The 20308-nt window shown below is 32.1% G+C and overlaps 1 protein-coding gene and 1 long non-coding RNA gene across 5 annotated transcripts; both read right to left on the minus strand.

The window, feature by feature from the left end:
• Window positions 1–13604: 13604 nt before the first annotated feature.
• Window positions 13605–15214, minus strand: LOC123208359. Its single transcript, XR_006500769.1, has 2 exons — window positions 14808–15214; window positions 13605–14005 (listed from the first exon to the last, which is right to left on the minus strand). It is a non-coding gene; the product is annotated as an uncharacterized LOC123208359 (long non-coding RNA).
• A 1928-nt stretch (window positions 15215–17142) lies between these two features.
• LOC123208360 (protein DETOXIFICATION 24-like) lies at window positions 17143–20308 on the minus strand. 4 transcript variants are annotated; one of them, XM_044625818.1, is made up of 9 exons: window positions 20115–20308; window positions 19700–20035; window positions 19070–19611; window positions 18671–18757; window positions 18405–18461; window positions 18065–18303; window positions 17869–17987; window positions 17686–17772; window positions 17143–17378 (listed from the first exon to the last, which is right to left on the minus strand). In XM_044625818.1, exons 2-9 carry the CDS (start codon window positions 19943–19945, stop codon window positions 17280–17282), a joined length of 1476 nt encoding a protein of 491 aa, XP_044481753.1. In that variant the 5' UTR covers window positions 19946–20035; window positions 20115–20308; the 3' UTR covers window positions 17143–17279. The 4 variants fall into 4 exon arrangements, with proteins under 4 accessions (XP_044481753.1, XP_044481754.1, XP_044481756.1 ...); XM_044625819.1 differs by having other exon boundaries at window positions 19700–19950; window positions 20115–20307; XM_044625821.1 differs by having other exon boundaries at window positions 19700–19932; window positions 20115–20284.

Here is a 20308-nt window from a genome sequence, read left to right on the forward strand (position 1 = left end):
TTTTATGTGTTTGTGGGACAATTACAGAGAGACCCTCATAGTTATCTTGAAGTGTAGCATTGTCCTTTCAGTTTTATATCACTACAGTCTAGCCCACCATTTCATTTGTTGACATATACCAACATGCCCCCTTAAATTGAACCTCTTCTGTTATGAGTTTTTCGAATAGTTTACTCTTTTGCAGATTCCTCTGTTAGTTGTGTGTTGTTGCTTTCTCTGAATTGTTCAAGTTTGCTGATCTGTAGTGGATGGCTTCTCGCTTTTGTAGACTTCAATAGGCTGTTTGAAGCTTGACACCTCAGAATGCTCTGACTGTCTTGAACGTGCTTTGAATTTGAATGGTTTACTTCTAATGCTTTATTCTTCTGAAGGCTCCTCCAATAGCTATGTGTTGTTGCCCTCTATTTCTGGAAAATCTCTGAGTGCCCTTCTGGATGCTCTAAAGCTCTGAAAAAAATTATGTACCTTTAACAAGAAGTTCTCTCATCTTTTCTGTTCTCTCTTTCTTTTTCCTTTTTTTTTTTGGAAGAAGATAACAAAATCTCTCTCTTTTATTTATTTATTTATTTATTTTTTTTTTTTTAACAGACAGGTAGAGAATAATGTCATTACAAGCAAAAAGGTAGATACAATGAATAAACAGAAATAACAAGAAAGAACATATTCCTAAGAAAAACATAATACTTGAATAAAACCATAATTTTGTACTGTCAAAAAAGGGGTAAGCCATACACTCTAAAAAAATGGAACTAGAATGTAGACATATAAGTCAAACCTTGTAAAGCAAGAAATAATATCAACAAAAGACAGACAGACAAATAGAGTATAATATCCTCCTAGGCATGATAAAAAAAAAGAAAAAAAAACTCTTACTATGTACTCTGTTTTTATATCCATACTATCTACAATGCCAAGTGATCATAAAAAAAAAATGATTTGCTTTACACCTCTTTTTTTTTTTTTTGGAAGAAGATTACAAAATCTCTCTTTTTTGCTCTTTTTTTTTATTATATACATTTTGCTGCTTTTTTTTTTTGTTTCTTTTTTATTCTTCTTCTTTTCTTCTTCCTTTTTTTTAAAACAAATTTTCCCTCTTCTTCTGTTTTTTTAACAGACAAGTAGAGAATAATGTCACTACCAACTTCTATTAGTGTTGGCAGACAAAAAATTTCAAAACAACAAACTCTACTGTAATTTCTTATTTTCTTCTCTCACAGTAATCATTTGCACTGCCTCTGTTTTGAGTTTATTGCACTCATTTTCTTTTCTTTTTTTTTTTTTCATAAGCACCAATCCTAAAATTTCTTTCCTATTAAAATTGCTTTCTGTGATAGGCACTCACTATTTTGATATTATTCACTCACTTTTCCAGATGCCATTTTCTCTCTCTTATTTTAAGATTCTCTCTCTCTTTTTTTTTTAAAAGATTGACCTCTCCTTTTTTCTATTTTGATACTCACCTGATTGACATCTGTCTCTCTCTATTTTGATACTCACCAATTTTCTCCTTTCTATCGAAGACTCAGAGTAACCAAGAAGAGAAGGAGAAAGGAAGTTCTGACAAAAAAAAAAGATACAAGAGAGACATAAATGATAAATTCTTGATTCAAAAAGAAAATAAGAGAAGTGAGCAGTGAAGAAGAAATAAAAAAAATTGCATATAAGAAGAGAGACCAACAAAAAACTCAGACAACTCAGGATTGAATCAAAGGAACGTTAATGACCAGAGATTGGTAACAAAAGTGTAGAGGTCTTCAACAATTAGACAGACTTAGAAAGTCCAGCAAAAAGGCACAGAAAGAAGACTATAAGGATAGAGAATTTTGTAACACTAAAGATAAAGAACATGCAAAAAAAAGGAAACTTTGAACTCCAGACAGACAACACAGAAATAAAGAGACAGAACCAAAGTTATTATAGAGGTCGAAGTTACTGTTCATGTAAAGCAGAAAATTGCCAAAGGAACCAAAACGAACAATATTAGGAAGAAAAAAAAATAAAGATGAGATAGAGAAATAATAAACTTGAGATAAGAAGAGACAATAATTCAATCCTGAAGGAGACACCATAGTGGAAAATTTGTTCAGGGAGATCTATATTCTAGGATAACAGAAGATACCTGTAAGGCATTTTAAAAATATTCAAATTTGTGAGCAGGCAAGGCTTTTGTCAAAATATCAGCCTTCTGATGATCATTGGGAACATATTGAACAATGAGATGTTTGGCAGCCACTTGGTCTCTTATATAATAGGCATCAATTTCTATATGTTTAGTTCGAGCATGAAAAACAGAATTAGAAGACAAGACCAAAGCACTCTGATTATCACACCAGATAATAGGAGGAGTTAGGATGTGAAGTCCTAACTTAGTAAAGAGAGTCCTGATCCAGGCTACCTTAGTGGCAGTGTGGGTAAGAGCATGATACTCAGCTTCAGTAGAAGATAATGCCACTACTCTTTATTTTCTAGTGCACCACTGAATGAGATTGGTACCTAGAAACAGACAGTACCCAATTGTGGATCTTCTGTCATAAAGATCACTGGCCCAGTTTGAATCATAATAGCATTCCAATTGAAGATTTGAGGTAGGAGCAAATAAGAGACCAAGATTAAGGGTTCCTTGAATATATCTTAGTACATGTTTACAAGCTTTCCATTGTAATTGGGTGGGAGCTTGTAAAAACTGGCTAATTTATTGACTGAGAATGAAAGATTAGGTCTAGTGAGAGTAAGATATTAGAGAGCTCCAACTAAACTCCTATACAAGGCAGGGTGATCATAAGGAGCACTATCAATAGGGAATAACTTGGTGTCAGTAGTGATAGTAGTAAAACAAGGTTTAGAGTCATGTATGTTGGCTTTACGAAGAAGATCTTTAGCATATTTAGTTTGAGCCAAATGTAAACCATTCGAAGTCTCAGTGACTTCAAAACCCAAGAAGAAATGTAAGAATCCTAGATCTTGCAATGCAAATTGATTATGCAATATATAAATAAAATTGTCTATAAGGGAGTTTTCGTTACGAGTTAGTAATATATCATCAACATAGACAAGGATATAAACTATGGCCTGATCAGCTTTGTAAATAAAAAGACTAGTGTCAGTAACTGAAGGTAGAAATCCCCAAGACAAAAAAGCAGTTTTTAACTTATCAAACTAGGCTCTAGGAGCTTGTTTTAGACCATATAAAGCCTTATTAAGTTTGCACACATACTGGGCAGAAGAATCATGATGAATGAAACCTTCAAGCTGACTTATAAAAATAGTTTCAGAGAGATCACTATTGAGAAAAGCATTATTAACATCAACTTGTCTAATATGCCAATGATAACTAACAACAATTGTGAGAATGACCCGAATAGTAGCAGACTTGACAATAGGAGTAAAAGTTTCAAAGTAATCAATGTCAAGTGTCTGTTGAAACCTCTTGCAACTAACCGGGCTTTGTATCTATGAACATTGCCATCAGGATTATGTTTGACCTTGAACTCCCATTTACATCCAACAATATTCATTTGAGCAGACCAAGGAATAACAGACCGAGTATTATTTTTAACAAGAGTTTCATATTCAGATTGTATAGCCTGCTTCTAGGTAGTATGAGCAAGAGCTTTATGGACAGTTTGAGGTTCAGTATAAATGGAAGGATTTACAGATGCAGTGAGACCATAGAGGGAAGAAGATCGAGCAGCCAGAGAAGTAATGCACTGTTTAGGTTTGGGTAAATGACTAGTTTTGGATCTAGTAAGCATTAGGTGAAGATTAGTAAGAAGAGGTTGAGGTACAAAGTCAAAATTCTAAGACTTGAAACCTATAGATGAAGAAGGAGCAATAGTGGAAGAAAAAGAAAGAGTAACTATATGAGGAAGAAAACTGGAAGAAAACAATGGAGAATAAACAGAAGGTACAAGAGAAGAAGAGGTAGGAGAAGGAACAAGAGTGAATGATCTTAAGGTATGATCATGAGTAATTGTATGAGGAAGAGGGTTAGAAGAAATCAATGGAGAAGAAGCAGAAGTTTAAGGAAAAGGAATAGTAAGAGAAGAGATAGGAATGGATGGTGTGAATATAGTATCATGTATGAAATTGGAAGAGAAGAGTGCTAATGAAAGAAGAGGAAAATGAAAAATAAGAGTAGGTGAGGAAAATGAAACAGTATTAGTGATGGGAGATGAGGAATGACTTGTATGAAAGTTTGGATCATGATGAAAAGGAAATTTAGATTCATTAAATTTGACATTCTGAGCTATATAAATCTTGCCAGAGGAGTTAAGACACTTGTACCCTTTATGGTATGGACTATATCTAACAAAAACACATTTCTCAGTGTGGAAGTTAAATTTATCAGCATGAAAAGGTTTTAAGAAAGGAAAAACAACACAACCAAAAACTTTAAGAATGGAATAGTTGGGTAATTTGTGAAACAAGACTTGGAAGGGAGATTTAAAACTTAGAATAGATGAAGGAAGCTGATTGATCAGATAAATAAAGGTTTGAAAAGCATGCCACCAGAAACGAAGAGGCATACCATTGTGAGTAAGAAGAGTGAGCCCTATTTCAACAATATGTCTGTGTTTTCTTTTAGCCCTGCCATTTTGTTGATGAGTATGAGGACACGAGTGTCTAAAGATGATCCCATGTTGCTGAAGGTATGCAGTAAAGGCCTGTATTCCCTTCCCCAGTCTGATTGGACATATTTGATTTTAGCGCGAAATTGTCTCTCAACAAGAAGATGAAAGGCTTGAAAAACAGAAGTAGTTTCAGATTTTAGCTTTAAAGGAAAAATCTAGATAAATCTAGAATAGTCATTTTTGAAATGAATGTAGTATCTATAACCTTCTGTGGTAAGAATGGGTGAAGGTCCCCAAAGGTCAGTATGAATTAACTCCAGGGTTGTGAAGCTTTTGATGATGAAACAAGAAAAGAATTTTGAGTGAGTTTTCCATATTGGTAAGCATTACAAAAGGGTTTTGAAGAAAAAGTAATGTGAGATGGATTAACAAGTTTAATAACAGTGGAAACTATCTTAGAATGGGGATGTCCAAGCCTTGTGTGCCACAGTGTATAAGAAGACAAATTATTGCAATCAGATATCACATCTTTTTTAAGACCAACAACATTGCAAGAGAAAACATGAGTAGGATAATTATGACAGTTAGGCATCAAACAATGATCAGTAGAAAATAAGTTTTTATTAAAATTAGTAATGTTTGGGGAAATAGTAGAAGAATAATCAGTAGCATGATAATCCTTATCAGCATCAAGACGATTAACATGACATATTGAAAAATTGTTCTTGTCTGAGTCATTACAATTCCTAAAACTAGTAGTATTCAATAGTATAGTATCAGCTGTAGACATGAAGGCATGTGATGGCTTGTGAAAATAAAAAACAGAAGCAATTGAAACATCAGTATGATCAAGTATGACAGAATGGTCAGACAGCTTGGGAACAGATAATTGGTAAAGACCATCTTTAAGTTTGCCCTGCAATAAGACAGTATGACTCATTTTATCATGATTGACGCACTGATCAGTAGAAAACTCAACAGAAACATTGTTGTCTTTAGTGATCTTGGAGATACTAAGAAGATTTCTCATAATTTTTTATACACACAGTATATGTTTAAGATATAGAGCTTTATTATGAAAAAGGCTAGGGAATGAGAGTTGACTAATGTGAGATATTTTCAAGTTGTCACCATTTCCTACTTGAAGTTGATCAGGACCTTGATAAGGAGAACAATTCACCAACTGAGTGGGATCAGAAGTGATATGATCAGTTATACCTGAATCTATAAACTAGGCAGTATTTTGAACAGTAAAAGGGGTTATTATGGTAGAGGCAGAGTGAGCAGAAGCAATAAGAAATGAGTTGGAAGGTCTGATAGGAGAGGGATTATGAGTTAAGTAAGCTTGATGAGCACCAGAGGTAATTGGTAGAGGTAGAGTGTGGGTAGTTGGATATTTTGGTGTTAGAGGTTGGGAAAAAATGGATTGAGGAGTAGGTGTTGATGTATAATAAGATGTATGGGGAGCTGAGGGGTAGTAGGGATAAGAGGAAACACTATTGTATGTATAGGTAGGAGAAGAAGTATTCATAGCACCAGGATAAAACTGAGGATGAACAGGTTGATTGTTATAAGGATTACTATTCTTATAATAGCAATAAAGAGCCAGATGACTAGATTTATTATAGATTTGGCAAATCACTTTGCCTTTACCATATCCTCTACCTTTGGGAAAACCAGAATTGAAGGGATGGCCAAAAGAGTGACCAGGTAGTAATGAAGGTCGTGATCCTGGAGAAGGGTTGTAGGACAATGGTGTAGGAAGATTGGGTGATTGTGGAGAAGGAATGGGATACTATGAATTTGAGTGATTGAAACTATGAAAAGTATGATACTAAAATGGTATGTTGTTGTATGGGATAGACTGTGTAGAATGTAAAAGGGATGGATGTTGCTGATGAGTGGGAGTTTGGACCATGTTAATAGAACCCGTGGTTTGGTCAAACTACTTCACAAGACTGACAGAGTTGGCAGTATGAAATTCAAGAGACACATTGTTGTTCAGACTCTGTTGAGTTCTCTTAAGCCTCAACTCATGTTTTTTAAGATGATATTAAGCATCTTGCAGAGTTGGTTTGTCAAATTTTGACTCTAGCCTAGAATTTGACATGACAATAATTAGATTATAATCAGAGTCTAACCCATCTAATATATGATTTAAAAGTTCTTCATCAGTAACATTTTATCCTCCAGAAAGAAGTATGTCCCCATATTCTTTCATTTGAGTAACATACTCATTTATGCTAAGATTATTTTTCCTAATGGTCTGAAGTAAAGTCTTAATATGTAGGAGTTAGGATTTGGACTTAGAATGAAATTCATTCTCTAAGGTAACCCAAAGATCATGAGCATAATGACATTTAGATATAACTCTGAACATGCTAGTTGAGATGGAAGATAACAACCAGCTAACTAGTTGCTTGTCTAACTTCTGCCAGATAGCATGTTCAGGGTTAGGCCTCTGGATGACAGTGAGGACTTCATTTGGTTAAGTTACAGGAACTTGTATGAAAGGTGGTGGATAAGGTGTATACCCTAAGAGATGACTCTCTAGATCATGAGCTTCAACAGAAAATAATACTTGAGACCTTCAGAAGCTATAATTGGTTCTATCAAGTTTTGGTGTGATAAACTAAAGGCTAGAGGAAAAAGTGGAAGAGCCAGGAGTGATAGAAGCAGTCTGACTTCTATTAGGGTTTGAGTCAACAGTGATATTTGGTGAGTTTTTCATGAGAGAATAAATAGAAAAAAAAAAAAACCTGAAAAAGGAAAAGTTATTAAGAAAAAATGAAAATATAGATACTTAAAAAAAAAAAAGAGACTACAGTTATAGAAGAATCAACATGCAAAATATAGGCATCTAATAACCACTAAAGTGTGCCATTGTTATAGATTGCCTTATTGTTACAAGGCTTTTGTTACACCTTAGGGACTAAACGTAAAAGCCTTCATCTCTCGTGCCAGTAGCATTGCACCCCGAGGTTTCTAGCTGATGTAACAGTAGACAACTTATGCAATGACACACTTTTAAGGAAACATATAACTGCACACTAATGATGCAAAATAAATAAAAAAAATCACAAAAAAAAAAAACTCAAGTGTTAACATACACTGATAGGTAAGATCATTAACTCATACAACCCAACAAATACACATATTAGACTAGTAAAAGACTCATAAAAACATTGAAGAATGATACACACATATATGAATTAAAAAAAACTTTACTAGCAAAAGGGATTGACAAGAATCACACCGATACAGAGTAGATCTACAACGAATAACCCAATAATAGTAGATTTAAGCAACTGAACACAAAGTCAGCACATTGAAGGATGAGCAAATTTCAAAGATAATGAACAAACACAGTAGATCTAGCAATTTCCTATTAGAGATGAGTAAAGTTAAAACATATAAGTGAACTAAGTACAAAATGTAGAGACTGAACATGAGACCATAAACCAACCAACGAAAAGCTTGTAAAAAAAAGTATCCCATAATAGATCAAGCAATATAACATCAACCGAAAAAAATAGATCTAAGAATATTCATTCACATTAAGACAAAAATAGCAAAAGAAAAATAGAGCATATAAACCGTAAGGCTAATGAATCAATTAGTATTCGCATGAACATCAATCAAAAAAAAAAAAAAGGTGAAGGATTTACCAAGCGTGACTGAGTCTTACGTTTTTTTTTTATCACATAAAAAAGCGCTACCTCTTGGTTCCCAAGTGAATGACGATGGTTTTTGGCTCTGATACCAAGTGAATAAATTACTAAACTAGTAGAAAATCATCAACATAGATCAAGCAAGCAAAAATTCATAGAGAGAATAAAGAGAACTCTAGAAGGCTGTTGTGTGTTTTCATTTTTAAAGAATAATACGAAAACCCTAACTATTATAGGCATTGTGTATTTTTATATGTTTGTGGGACAATTACAGAGATACCCTCATAGTTATCTTAAAGTGTAGCATTGTCTGTTCAATTATATATCATTGTAGCCTAGCCCATTATTTCATTTGTTGACGTATATCAACACAAATCGATATTATAATATTTTTAAAAGCTAAATTTAAGTTTAAACTATTTAATTATTGTTTTTTTAAATCTATATTTTCTAATACAATATGTGGAAGATAATTGAATTTGTGATAGAAATATTATTCAAGGTTTTCAAAATCGGACCGGGATAAAAACTGTTTTAAGTATTGGTTTTGGTCAAATCGATTGGATTGTTTGAACTAGTCGGTTGGACCAGAATTACAGTTTTATGTAAAAACCTAAAAATATTATGTCTAATTAGTAATTACATGTGCTTTACACAGTAAATTTTATACTGTGCACACTTTTCAGTTTTCACAATTAACAAAATATATGCATTATTGAACATAAATCTAATAAGTAATAACAACTAACGTTGCATCAAAACAAAACATATGCATTAAACAAATCCAATTCTACAAGCACATGCACTATTAATTATTGAATACTCAAACAAATCAGAAATCTAATATATGTATTAAATAAAATATAAAATCAACCAACCAACATAACCATTATTAAACAAATAATATTCAATTCAACATTTAACAAAACATATCAAAAACATAATTTGTTTAACATAAAATTTAATAAATGAATAATTGGTCATTCTTCATTATCACTTATGATAAAAGACCTGTCATTGTTTCTGTTGCACCGTCTATCAATTGTTCATCTTCTACACCATCTTCTTCAATAGTATTATCTATAAAATTTATAATTAAACATTTTATTTTCTTTTAGCCTGAAAAATCAATAATTTATATAAATATGTAAATATTTGTGTAAGTACTAAAAAAATGTTTTTACCTGGGAAATTATGTGACAAATCAAAATTTGTTGGATTATTATTGATAGGAATAGATTTCTCTCTATAAAGCATTTGATCCAATTCATCTGTATTAAGTTCACCAAACTCCTCTTCCTCCTTTACTATCTAGAAGTCTGTTTTATCGATACTTTTATAATCAATTAGATCAAAATTTGATTTCTTGTAACATAACCTAAATAGCCAAAATAATAAAAAGTAAATAATTAAAAGATTAAAGAGCACTATACCAATAGCCATTAAGTAGGCATAATCATATGTAAAGTTGTAAATAATCATTAAACATGATAAAATAGTTTAAATAAAAATATTTATAAATGTAATGATGTATGATTGATAATTGTGTTACCTATTTTGCAACCATAAGTTATAATAAATAAAAACAAGATCATTTACATGTTGATGCTTCAATCTATTTTTTTTCTTAGTATGTATGCATTAAAAAACACTCCAATTACACTCACAACCTGAAGATGTTAAAGTTTGACTTAGAATTTTAAGGCCAAACGACTATTTCCCACCCAAGGTTTAGCGTTTTCTCAAAAGTTCCCCCTTTAACTATGAAAACACCAAACACCCACCCATGGCCGGTTAGATTTAACCAAACCCTAACGGTGGTAGGGGTAAAATCGTCATTTTTGCTATAATATTAAAAATAAACTAAAATAGAATCTAATTTTGCCCCCATAAACTTTAAAAACTGAAATTTTCCCCCCGCCTAAGTTTTAAAAAATTGCAGTTTCACCCTAGGGTTTGGTTTTGAAATCTCCGGTGATCTCTCCGGCTCTGTTGCCGACGACCGCTCCCTCCCGAAGCAACCTCTCCTTGCGGCGATCTTTTTCCTCCCATTTGGAGGTCCGATCGACGCCTGGAGACGCCGTGGGAGACGAAGAACTTTGTCGGGAAGACGACGCCGTCGTCTTCGTCTGGGAAGACAGTCGTCTTCCCAGAGATCTTCTTCCCAGAGATCTTCTTCTGGGAAGACGAAGAACTTCGTCTTCCCGACGAAGTTCTTTGTCTCCCACGGCGTCTCTGGGTGTCGATCGGACCTCCAAATGGGAGGAAAGAGATCGCCGAAAGGAGAGGTTGCTTCGGGAGGGAGCGACCGTCGGCAACGGAGTCGGAGAGGTCGTCGGAGATTTCAAAACCAAACCCTAGGGTGAAACTGCAATTTTTTAAAACTTAGGTGGGGGGAAAATTTCAGTTGTTAAAGTTTAGGGGGGCAAAAGGAGATAAAATTTTCAGGCGTTAGGGTTTGGTTAAATCTAACTGGCCATGGGTGGGTATTTGGTGTTTCCATAGTTAAAGGGGGGACTTTTGAGAATACATCAAACCTTGGGTGGGAAATAGTCGTTTGACCGAATTTTAATTGCAAACTTCTGTAAATTAGGAGTACTGTACTCATATGTTTCCACCATTTATCTAATACAAAATAACACGTAAATAATTATGTAATAGAATTTTACAACTTGGAAAAAGAATCGAGACATAAGAAACATATAAATTAAATTCATACGAGGTCGTGTGGTTTTGCATATTTCAATAGCAAGCTGATGTGAGAAACTTCCCTCACAATCACGAAATATTCTGCTCTCTTCTACTAACTTTGCCTTACTAACATTAAACATACATGTTTTACTCTCAACAACATCCAGAAAACCCTGTAATACTTCTAGTTTTATGCAGAAAGATTCACGATCATATTGAAATGTAGGATTCAAGTAATACGCAACTGCATGAATACCTCGACGCAATGTCCTATCCCACCTCAACTTAATTATTTAAGTATAAGGCTTGTAGAATTTCTTTTTATTCTTAAACAATTTCTTTATCCCTAACCTAGCTCTATATATTCCATCATAGACATATCTCAATGAAGGTCTTTTATTTGAGTCTACAATACAAAGCAAACGTATCAATGGTCTCACAACTTTTACAATTATACCCATTTCGTTCCAAAAATCATTATTCAGAATTATGGTCGCAACCTCTTTACCTTGATTGCTTTTTGCATATTTAGAATCAATAAAAAATCTGTCAGTGAACATCGCTTGTAAGTCATGCTTATGCTCAAAAAGACTTTGTAATGCGATGAAAGTCGTAGCAAATCGGGTTACACCAGGCCGTATAATTTCTCTCCAACCTTCTCTTTTCCTTAACTAAGCTATCAATAATGTATGATTATAAATAAACTTTGTGACAAGAGATGCACATTTGGAAATTCTGACAATATGATCCATTTCACCAATATCCTTCAAAATCAAATTAATACAATGTGCTGCACAAGGTGACCAAGTAATATTTTGATATTTTTCATATAACAATCTTCCAGCTGTTTTATAGTTAGCTTTATTATCAATCACAAAATGGACAATGCTTTTAGGCCCAACCCATAATACTATTTCCTCAAACAACCTAAATAATGTGTTTGCCCCCTTTACAATATCAGATGCATCCACTGATTTGATAAAACAAATCCTTTTTTGATAATACACTAAGAAATTTATCAATGACCTATTAGAAATGTCTGTCCAACCATCAGCCATGAGTGTACAACCAACATCTTCCCAATTTTTTCTATAACTATCAACAAGTAATTGAACTTCCTTTTTTAAATCGTTTAACAAATTCACCCGTGTTTCATAATATGTTGGCTACTTATATCTAGGCTCAATTACAGTTATGACATCTAACATAGGCTGAAAATAAATAAAATTTAGTGCATTAAGAGGGATGCAAACATCATATAGGAACCTCACAACAACCATGTCAACTCTCAATTTGACTTATTTTCCAACCAAAACACTCCTTATTGAAGGTTGAGACCCACTAATAGTCCTTAGAGCAAAAAAATCACCAACACCAATTGGTCTTTTTTTTTTTGAATCATTTGTTGTTCTATTTTCTTTTCTAGAAGATCCAATATTACCTTCATTTATGTTCATTGAAGGAGATAAACCTTTGAATTCTTCACGTGCAATATCACCCTCAAATTGAGATACAGTAGCACTAAAATAAGTTGCATGCCTACGAAAATCTTGTTTTTCTTTATTTTTTGTAGCAATCTCATCTAATGCATTTATCATTTGATATCTAACATCATGAGGAACTTTAGTACATGGACCAACATCACCTTTCTTTCTGACCAAGTGTTGTTTCATTTTATATATACCACCTCCTTTAGTTGTCTTACCACAATATAAACAATTCAAGATTTTCCTTCCATTCTCATCAATATTGTCAAAAATATATGTCTAAACAATATCACCTTTTACTCGACATAGTGTCGAAGAAGCTCTAACCCCGGATGATGACATACTTCTACTTTATCTATCTGTTGGACAGAATAACAAACCATCATAAAAATATATGTCAAATATATATACATATATACACACATAAATAGAGAGTATTATGAATAGAAAACTTTTATAATTCGCATATGTCATGTTTTTTATGCGAAACATAATTTCTATATGTATGCAAATAAATGTATATATCTTTATTATAATAACATAATTAGGTTTTTAAAGTATAACTTTTAATTTTTAAATTAAATAACAACAATATTCGTAATGTAAAAGTTGGAGACTCAAAAACTCATAATCAAGTTTATTATTCAACATACATAACTTTATACATTCGTAATAAACAACAATATTCGCAATTTGATTAATCACTACTCTGGCTTGCGATAAGAAAATTGTGATATATTGGTTTATTATATATATATATATAGGGTGCCATAGAATACCAATATTCAACTTTTAAATTCTTAAAAATTAATTACATTATGAATGAAGTACATCCGACATATAACATAGATTCATAATAAAATTACAAATTGATAGTATAAAATTACAAATTAATAATAACATATTAAATACACAATAACAATAAGTTAATTTTAAATTAACAATAACAAATTCATTTTTTATTAAGCATTAAGAGCCAAAACATATTGAATTAAAAAAACAAATAAATATGATGATGATTTTGTTGGCTTGCTGTGCATCAATTAACCAAAAGAAAACAAAAGCTTAAACATATTGAATTACAAAAACAAATAAACATAGTGATGATTTTGCTGGCTTGCTGTGCATCAATTAACCAAAAGAATACAAATATAAAGTGTCACTGTTGCAGTAATTCAAAGTAAATATAAACAGTCTACTTTTATTTTTCCAGAATGCACTTTTCCAACTATCAGTTTATACATTCAAACGGAAAGAATTTTATACGTTCAAACAGAAAAAATTTAAATCAAAATTACACAACCTTACAATGACTAGCCTACCGTTAGTACTGTTGGAGTACAATCGTTGGTTACTATAGCACGGGAATTTGTTGTCTCAGCCTGCGATATCGTCGACAGCAGCAACAAATACAGACATTAATATTTGTTGTTGTCTAGACCTTTGATCGAAACTAATATTCAGTAGTGTCCTTATCGTCGTCAACTATTGTCGTCGTTGGCAAAAGTCTTCCAACCGTCATCGGCAAAAGATCAACTATTGGGATGAAGTTAGAATAAGTCGTCGGCAGCCAAAACTTCACAGCCTGGAAGAAGAAAAAAAAGAAAGAAGAAAACTGTTCACTTTTAAATAAAACACTGAATAGTGAACTGCTAAACCGGGTTTGACTGTAAACCGACTGTGAACTGGCGGCTCAACCGCGGTCTAACCTGATTTTTACTCTAAAATGGTTTTATCCATTATATAAACCGTCTACAGTACCGGGTCACGGTTAAACCGGTCAAATCGGTCAGTCCGATTTGGTTTTTCAATAATATTATTATTTATAAAGGGTGATGTGAGTTGTGAGACTCATTTCCATTTATGTGAGGGTTTTGAAAGTGGGTCGAGTACTTATTTATAATGAGTGAAGTAAGTTCTTGAAACCTATTTTTTTAATTTGAGACTTTTGCAAATCTATTTTTACAAATAGATAACTTTACTCCTTTCATTATATTACAATTCAACAATCTTTTATATATATATTTGTTTGAAAACATAAATTTTAAAAAAATAATTTTTTTAAGTTAAAAATTATTTTGCGTTGAGCTTGAGCTCATGGTTGCTAATTTAGGGTTCAATCAAGCTGAACCGCCAATCAAATCTAACTCTTACTTACACTCAAGTTGACTAATTAATACTTTTTGCCTGAATTTTTAATCCAAGCTTCAACTGAATTTTATGTTCTTTCAAAGAAAGTTTAGTTCAGTTAAAATAGATACACGCAGCAATCGAATGAAATCATATGAATAGGAGAAGAAAGCTTTTAGAAATATTACTAGATTCAATCTACTTACTCTATACATACATAAAAGAGCAAATGAAAGAAAGGACCAAGTTAATCTCACTTTTTCCTTTAGAAAGATCTGAAGTTCAGTAGTTGCTGAGGCTGAGCATACGTATTAGGCGTCTCCACCTGGTGAGAAAATGAAGTTCTTAGAGATAAGAAGTAATATCAGCCATGGATGAGGTGTATAAGTAGATGAAACAAGGTAGTACAAAACATTCAAAGTTAAGGAAAATTAATTGTATACACTATTAGATTTATTTCAATGACTGATAGTATATTTCATAATTTAAAACCAATGGTAAATACTAATGGTCCTGATAGATTAATATTAAGACATCCTATGTAGTGGATTATTATTATAATGGGGAAGGTTTATATCGGAGCAACTCCTTTTTCACATAATTAGTAAGCTATTGGATTTAAGCACTTTTCATACTTGAGATTCAATACATTATTAAGCAAGCACTTTTCATAATTAATAAGCTATGGGAAAAAATTGAGGCTTCTGATATATTATTGTCCTAATACAATCAAACAGGATCTACATTAAATCCTTACATGCAAAATATCCTTTTAATCCAATAAATTGATCTAAGGAAATATTAATTCAGTAAATTGATAAATTAAGTCATATATTTTATCTTTAATTCAGTAAATTGAGAAATCACATCCGGTCAAAATATTAATTTTTATTTAAAGATTAATTTTATAAATTTAATTACACAATTTCAAATTTTAAATTAATATCGTTTGAAATATTAATTTATGAAGGTATTTTTATTATTATATTAAAAGGGAAAATTATTAATTTATAATTAAACTAAAGTCACTAACAAAATTAAAATGATAGATGTGTATTTGAATTTTCGAAAGTTAATTAGTGAAACTTTGTTAATGGACTAAACTGTCTTTTGGCTGTAAGATAATTGGTACAAACTGAATCATGAGCATTACTAAACATTAGCAACATTAATATAATTTTACAACTAATGAATAACTTTTTTAGCATGGTTAAGGAAAACCATTAACCACTCAAATTATGTCAAAAAAACAAGTTTCTATTCTAAAAGCAAACAAATGACATTTTATGACCTTCCTCCAAGTATTAATTGTGAAATTAGTTAAATGTTAAAATAGATACACTAAAAGGACAAAAACACCCTTCATAACTTTTAGTATTTAATTATTTATTATAGATTAATAATATTTTACCACCCAAATTTTTACGCATGTTTTGTATTAATAAAAAAAAATCTATTTTAATGTTTAAATGTCATATTTACATCGGAAAGGTATGATTCTAGTTAAAATCGTATTAAAATAGTGTAATTTAAAAATTACACTATTTTCGTACAATTCTAATTGAAATCACAATATTTCAAAATGATTTTAGTTAAAATTGCACTGATCAAATCAATGATATTTTGGATGGAATCACACTCAAATTATGTGAATTCAATTCAATCAAAATCGTACCAATATGGTGCAATTTCAATGTTATTGCACCATACTAGTATGATTTTGATAGAATTACACTATTATTCCAATGTGATTTCGACATAACTCTAACCCAAATTTTAATTATAATCATTGTGATTATGTATTTGGGATTGGTTGAAGTTAGCATTAAGGTTTTGATTTTTTTCAATTGAAAATAGGGGTCTAAATGATAAATTATAAAGTTGATGAGAGAATATGTAATTTGTTTATACTTTAGCAATGTAAGTGACACTAATCTGACAATATTTATATATTCTAAAAATTGATAAAAATAGCTTTTAACTGTTTTCATAGAATAGTCATTTTCATGAAAATTTAAGCATGAGAACTTATTTTATTGGGATAGTTCGAGTGAGACGTGGTCATTTTCAGACGTAGTTCTCCACTATAATTGGCCCCGTATGTCATTTAGGGTTGGAACTACAAATATGTGGTGGTGGTGGAACTGACTTCGATTTTCATGTTTATGTTTTGATTCGAAACCCAACATTCTAGGACCACTTTGCATTTGACTGGTAGCTAAGAAGGGCACGAGCTCAGCTTGTTGAGACTCCAAGAATCTCTTTGAATATTTTAGTGGAATGTAGGTTGATATGAGGGAGAAAATTTAAGGGATATTTCCAAAGCATTCAAACTTAAAGGGAACAACTTTTGTGTAACGTTTTACTTGAGGTGCTGATTAGTATGCATAATTTGTATTTTTTGTGCATATTATAAGAAATCTCCTAATTCTATTAAAATTTTCTCTAACTTTTGCTCTATTTTCCCTTCATCCAAACAAACTAATACCATTAATTTAAAATTCATAGAAATCTCAAGCAGGAGTATTTTTCTCAAGAAATTGGGATTGAGAAGAACACAATATGTTTCTTCTCAAGATAAATCAGACTAAATAATTCAAGTTAGATTTATTTTTCACTCTAAAATTGTAAACATCATCAGAATAATTTCATTTCTCCCTAGGAGTTATTTCTTTGAAATAATTAAGGAAAAAGAAAAGGTTTATCAAAGTCATTAACTCAGAGATTAGTTAATCTCCACTTTCAGAAATAGAACCAATAGAGCTCTGATTAGATTCTTCTGCTGGTTTTAGAAGCCATCGATTTATGCGTTTGAATGCTTTGTCAGCCTACAAGAGGAAGAAAACACATTTAGTGCATTTAAATTAATACAAAAATACGTTAAACACAAAACCCATCTCAAAAATTCGGAAATTTAGTGCAAAACACATTTTTTATTACTAGGGCATTTTTTATTTAAATATCTCTAAAAGAACCTATAAAATTAACAGTGCTTCATATCTTTGTCTTCTCTAAGATGAAGTTTTCTACAAACTTGGCTATCGCAAGTGAGAACATACATGTAGGAGTAAAATGAAAGAATGGTAGAATGGTAATTGTGTAATTTTCATGAAGAAGGATGTAGTAGATATGTACCTGCTCATCCCAATCTGTCCTCCAAACAACGTATGAAAGAATAATTGTTTGCAATGCCACACCGACCAATAATCCAACCCACAAGCCCTGTCAGTTTTTTAACACATCGGACTGTGATTCACATTTATTATTTAGCTTGAATAATTTCAAATTTTCAGCTGTTTAAATTATTTTAATTCTCACCTTAACTCCATGATTCAGCACATATCCCAGCAAGTATCCTACTGGAATTCCGATCAAGTAGTAGCTTCCCAAGTTAATAAATGCAACCACACCTTGAAATCCAGCACCTACAGCCACACCTGATGAACACAATAACATAACACTTAATTTTTCTTTTTCGAACATTAAATTTACGGAATAATTTAATAAGTTTTACCTGAAAGAACTGACTGAATACTGTTAAGCAAAACTGAGAAAGCAAGGAAAACGGATAATTCTGATATAGCGTCTGCAATTTCTTCACTAGTACTGAACAAATATGAAAGTTGACGACCAAAGGCCAAACAAAGGACAAAAAGTAACACTCCAAAAAATGTGGAGGTCATCGTTATAACTTTAATGGAAAATTTTGCTGCTTTAGCGTTTCCACCTCCCAACTCATTTGACACCCTAACACTACAAAAAAAAAAAAAAAAGCAGTGGCCAAAGGATTCAACGTTAAATGGACTAATAGGTGTATAACACTTGAGATAAATATATTTACCAATTGAACGTACCATGAAGCAGTAAGGAAGCCGAGGCAGATCATAAATTGAAGTCCACTCACATTGAGGCTGCAAAAAGAAGCAAGCATGCATTATGATAGCTTGTTATTAATTTTTAACATTTATTTATATATATATTTTTTACCACATCAATTTTATATACAAATTCTATATTTAAATGATCATTGTAGAATGGCATTGCTTTAAAAAAAAAAAAAAAAAACAATAATTTAGCTTATAGTCAAACAGCATATAAGGAACAGACATATCATTCTTACCAAATAGAGAAAGCAGATATAGCGACGGTAGCATTTTTCAGGTAACCAGCCAATAAGACTAGGATTGAGTAGTACCAGAGCTCCAAGCTGTCCAGATAAAAGGATAACATTTATACGGCTCTTAATATTTCTCTCATGAGAAAGACTTTATTTAATGTTTTAGTCAATTATAGTCTATATTTTTTGTAATAATACTATATATTTTTAATACATAAATTTAATTTATTTTTAATTTAAAATTATTTAATATATAATAAAACATCATTTATATACATAAATTTATACTAAAAATGTACAAATAATTTTATTGTTACCTCAAATAACCTTAAAAAGATAATTGTTTTTTTAAAAAACGCATTGACATCATATTTAAAAAAGAAAAAAAGGCAAAAAGCTTGCCAGAGCATCACACCGGAGGATAGAGAGAGCTTTATAACAGGGAAGATATCAGTGAAGGCAGCTGTAGTAAATCCTTTCCAAGAATGAGGACACCAACCACCAAAAATGTACACAAACTCTCCAATAACCACAGACCAAGCTGATATATTGAGTGAGGCCATTGCACCACCAACCCCTAACCCAAGTTTGCTCACAAACAACCACGATAAAAGCACGTGAAGTGGAAAAGAAATTGAAGATAGCCATCCAATTACCATATTTTTGAGTTGTGCTTGTAAGAACATTTGGATGGTCATACCAAATACAAAGTTATATACAAATGGAATCAACCATAGAGATATGGAGCCACTAGCTTCTGCTATTTCTTCATTCTGCCCAAGTAGTTTTAAAATTGGCTTCGTGAAAATGAAGATTGGGAGCAAAATTGTCGCTGTTACACCATCAACTATCCATGATCGTTGCAAGAAAACGCCCATCATGTGATAATGCCCGGCTCCAAATGCTTGCCCACATAATGTTTCTGTTGCACTTGACATTCCCAGCTTCCAAAATGAAGAGAAATAAATTTAATCGCTTATATGTTGATTCATTTTCAAATATATATGTACTTAAGAGGAGCTTAGTGATTACTATTATTCCACCGAAAAAGCGCAGAATAATGCTCTGAACGAGTGCGTATGCAGCTAGATCTATTTCATCAACATGTCCAAGAAAGCTTTGCGTCACAACGATAAGTCCAAAACTTGTCACTCTTGTAATTATTGCAGGAAACGCGATCCGCCAAATGAGTTTCGTTTCCTTCCAAATCCTGGATTTTAGATGACTGCTACCATTTTCTTCTGCGACCAGAAGCCTTTCTTCCACTCCATCATCCATGATATATGTTATATACCAAATAGAACAGTCTTCTCAATTTCAGAAAATTACCTAAAATACCCAATTATGTTGTGTACTTAACGCTGCAAACTACATATGATGGTAGAAATTAATGTTTATTGTCTACAATTTAAGAAATAACTGCAAAAACAAAGGAAAAAATGGATACCTCACTGGCATAAAGATAAATGAGTGCCGCACAGAATTAAACCATCAAAGGCAACCAAAGCTTAGGCAATACGATCATTGGTGTATATAATGTGAGACAATAAATACTGTTTCACCTTTCAACCCTATTTTCAGACTCCTTTGCTGCCACATTTGATAACTTCCTGGACCACCGAATCATTTAGAAATGAGGAT

The sequence above is a fragment of the Mangifera indica genome, chromosome 2 (genome assembly GCF_011075055.1).
Source record: "Mangifera indica cultivar Alphonso chromosome 2, CATAS_Mindica_2.1, whole genome shotgun sequence".
Lineage (NCBI taxonomy): Eukaryota > Viridiplantae > Streptophyta > Magnoliopsida > Sapindales > Anacardiaceae > Mangifera > Mangifera indica.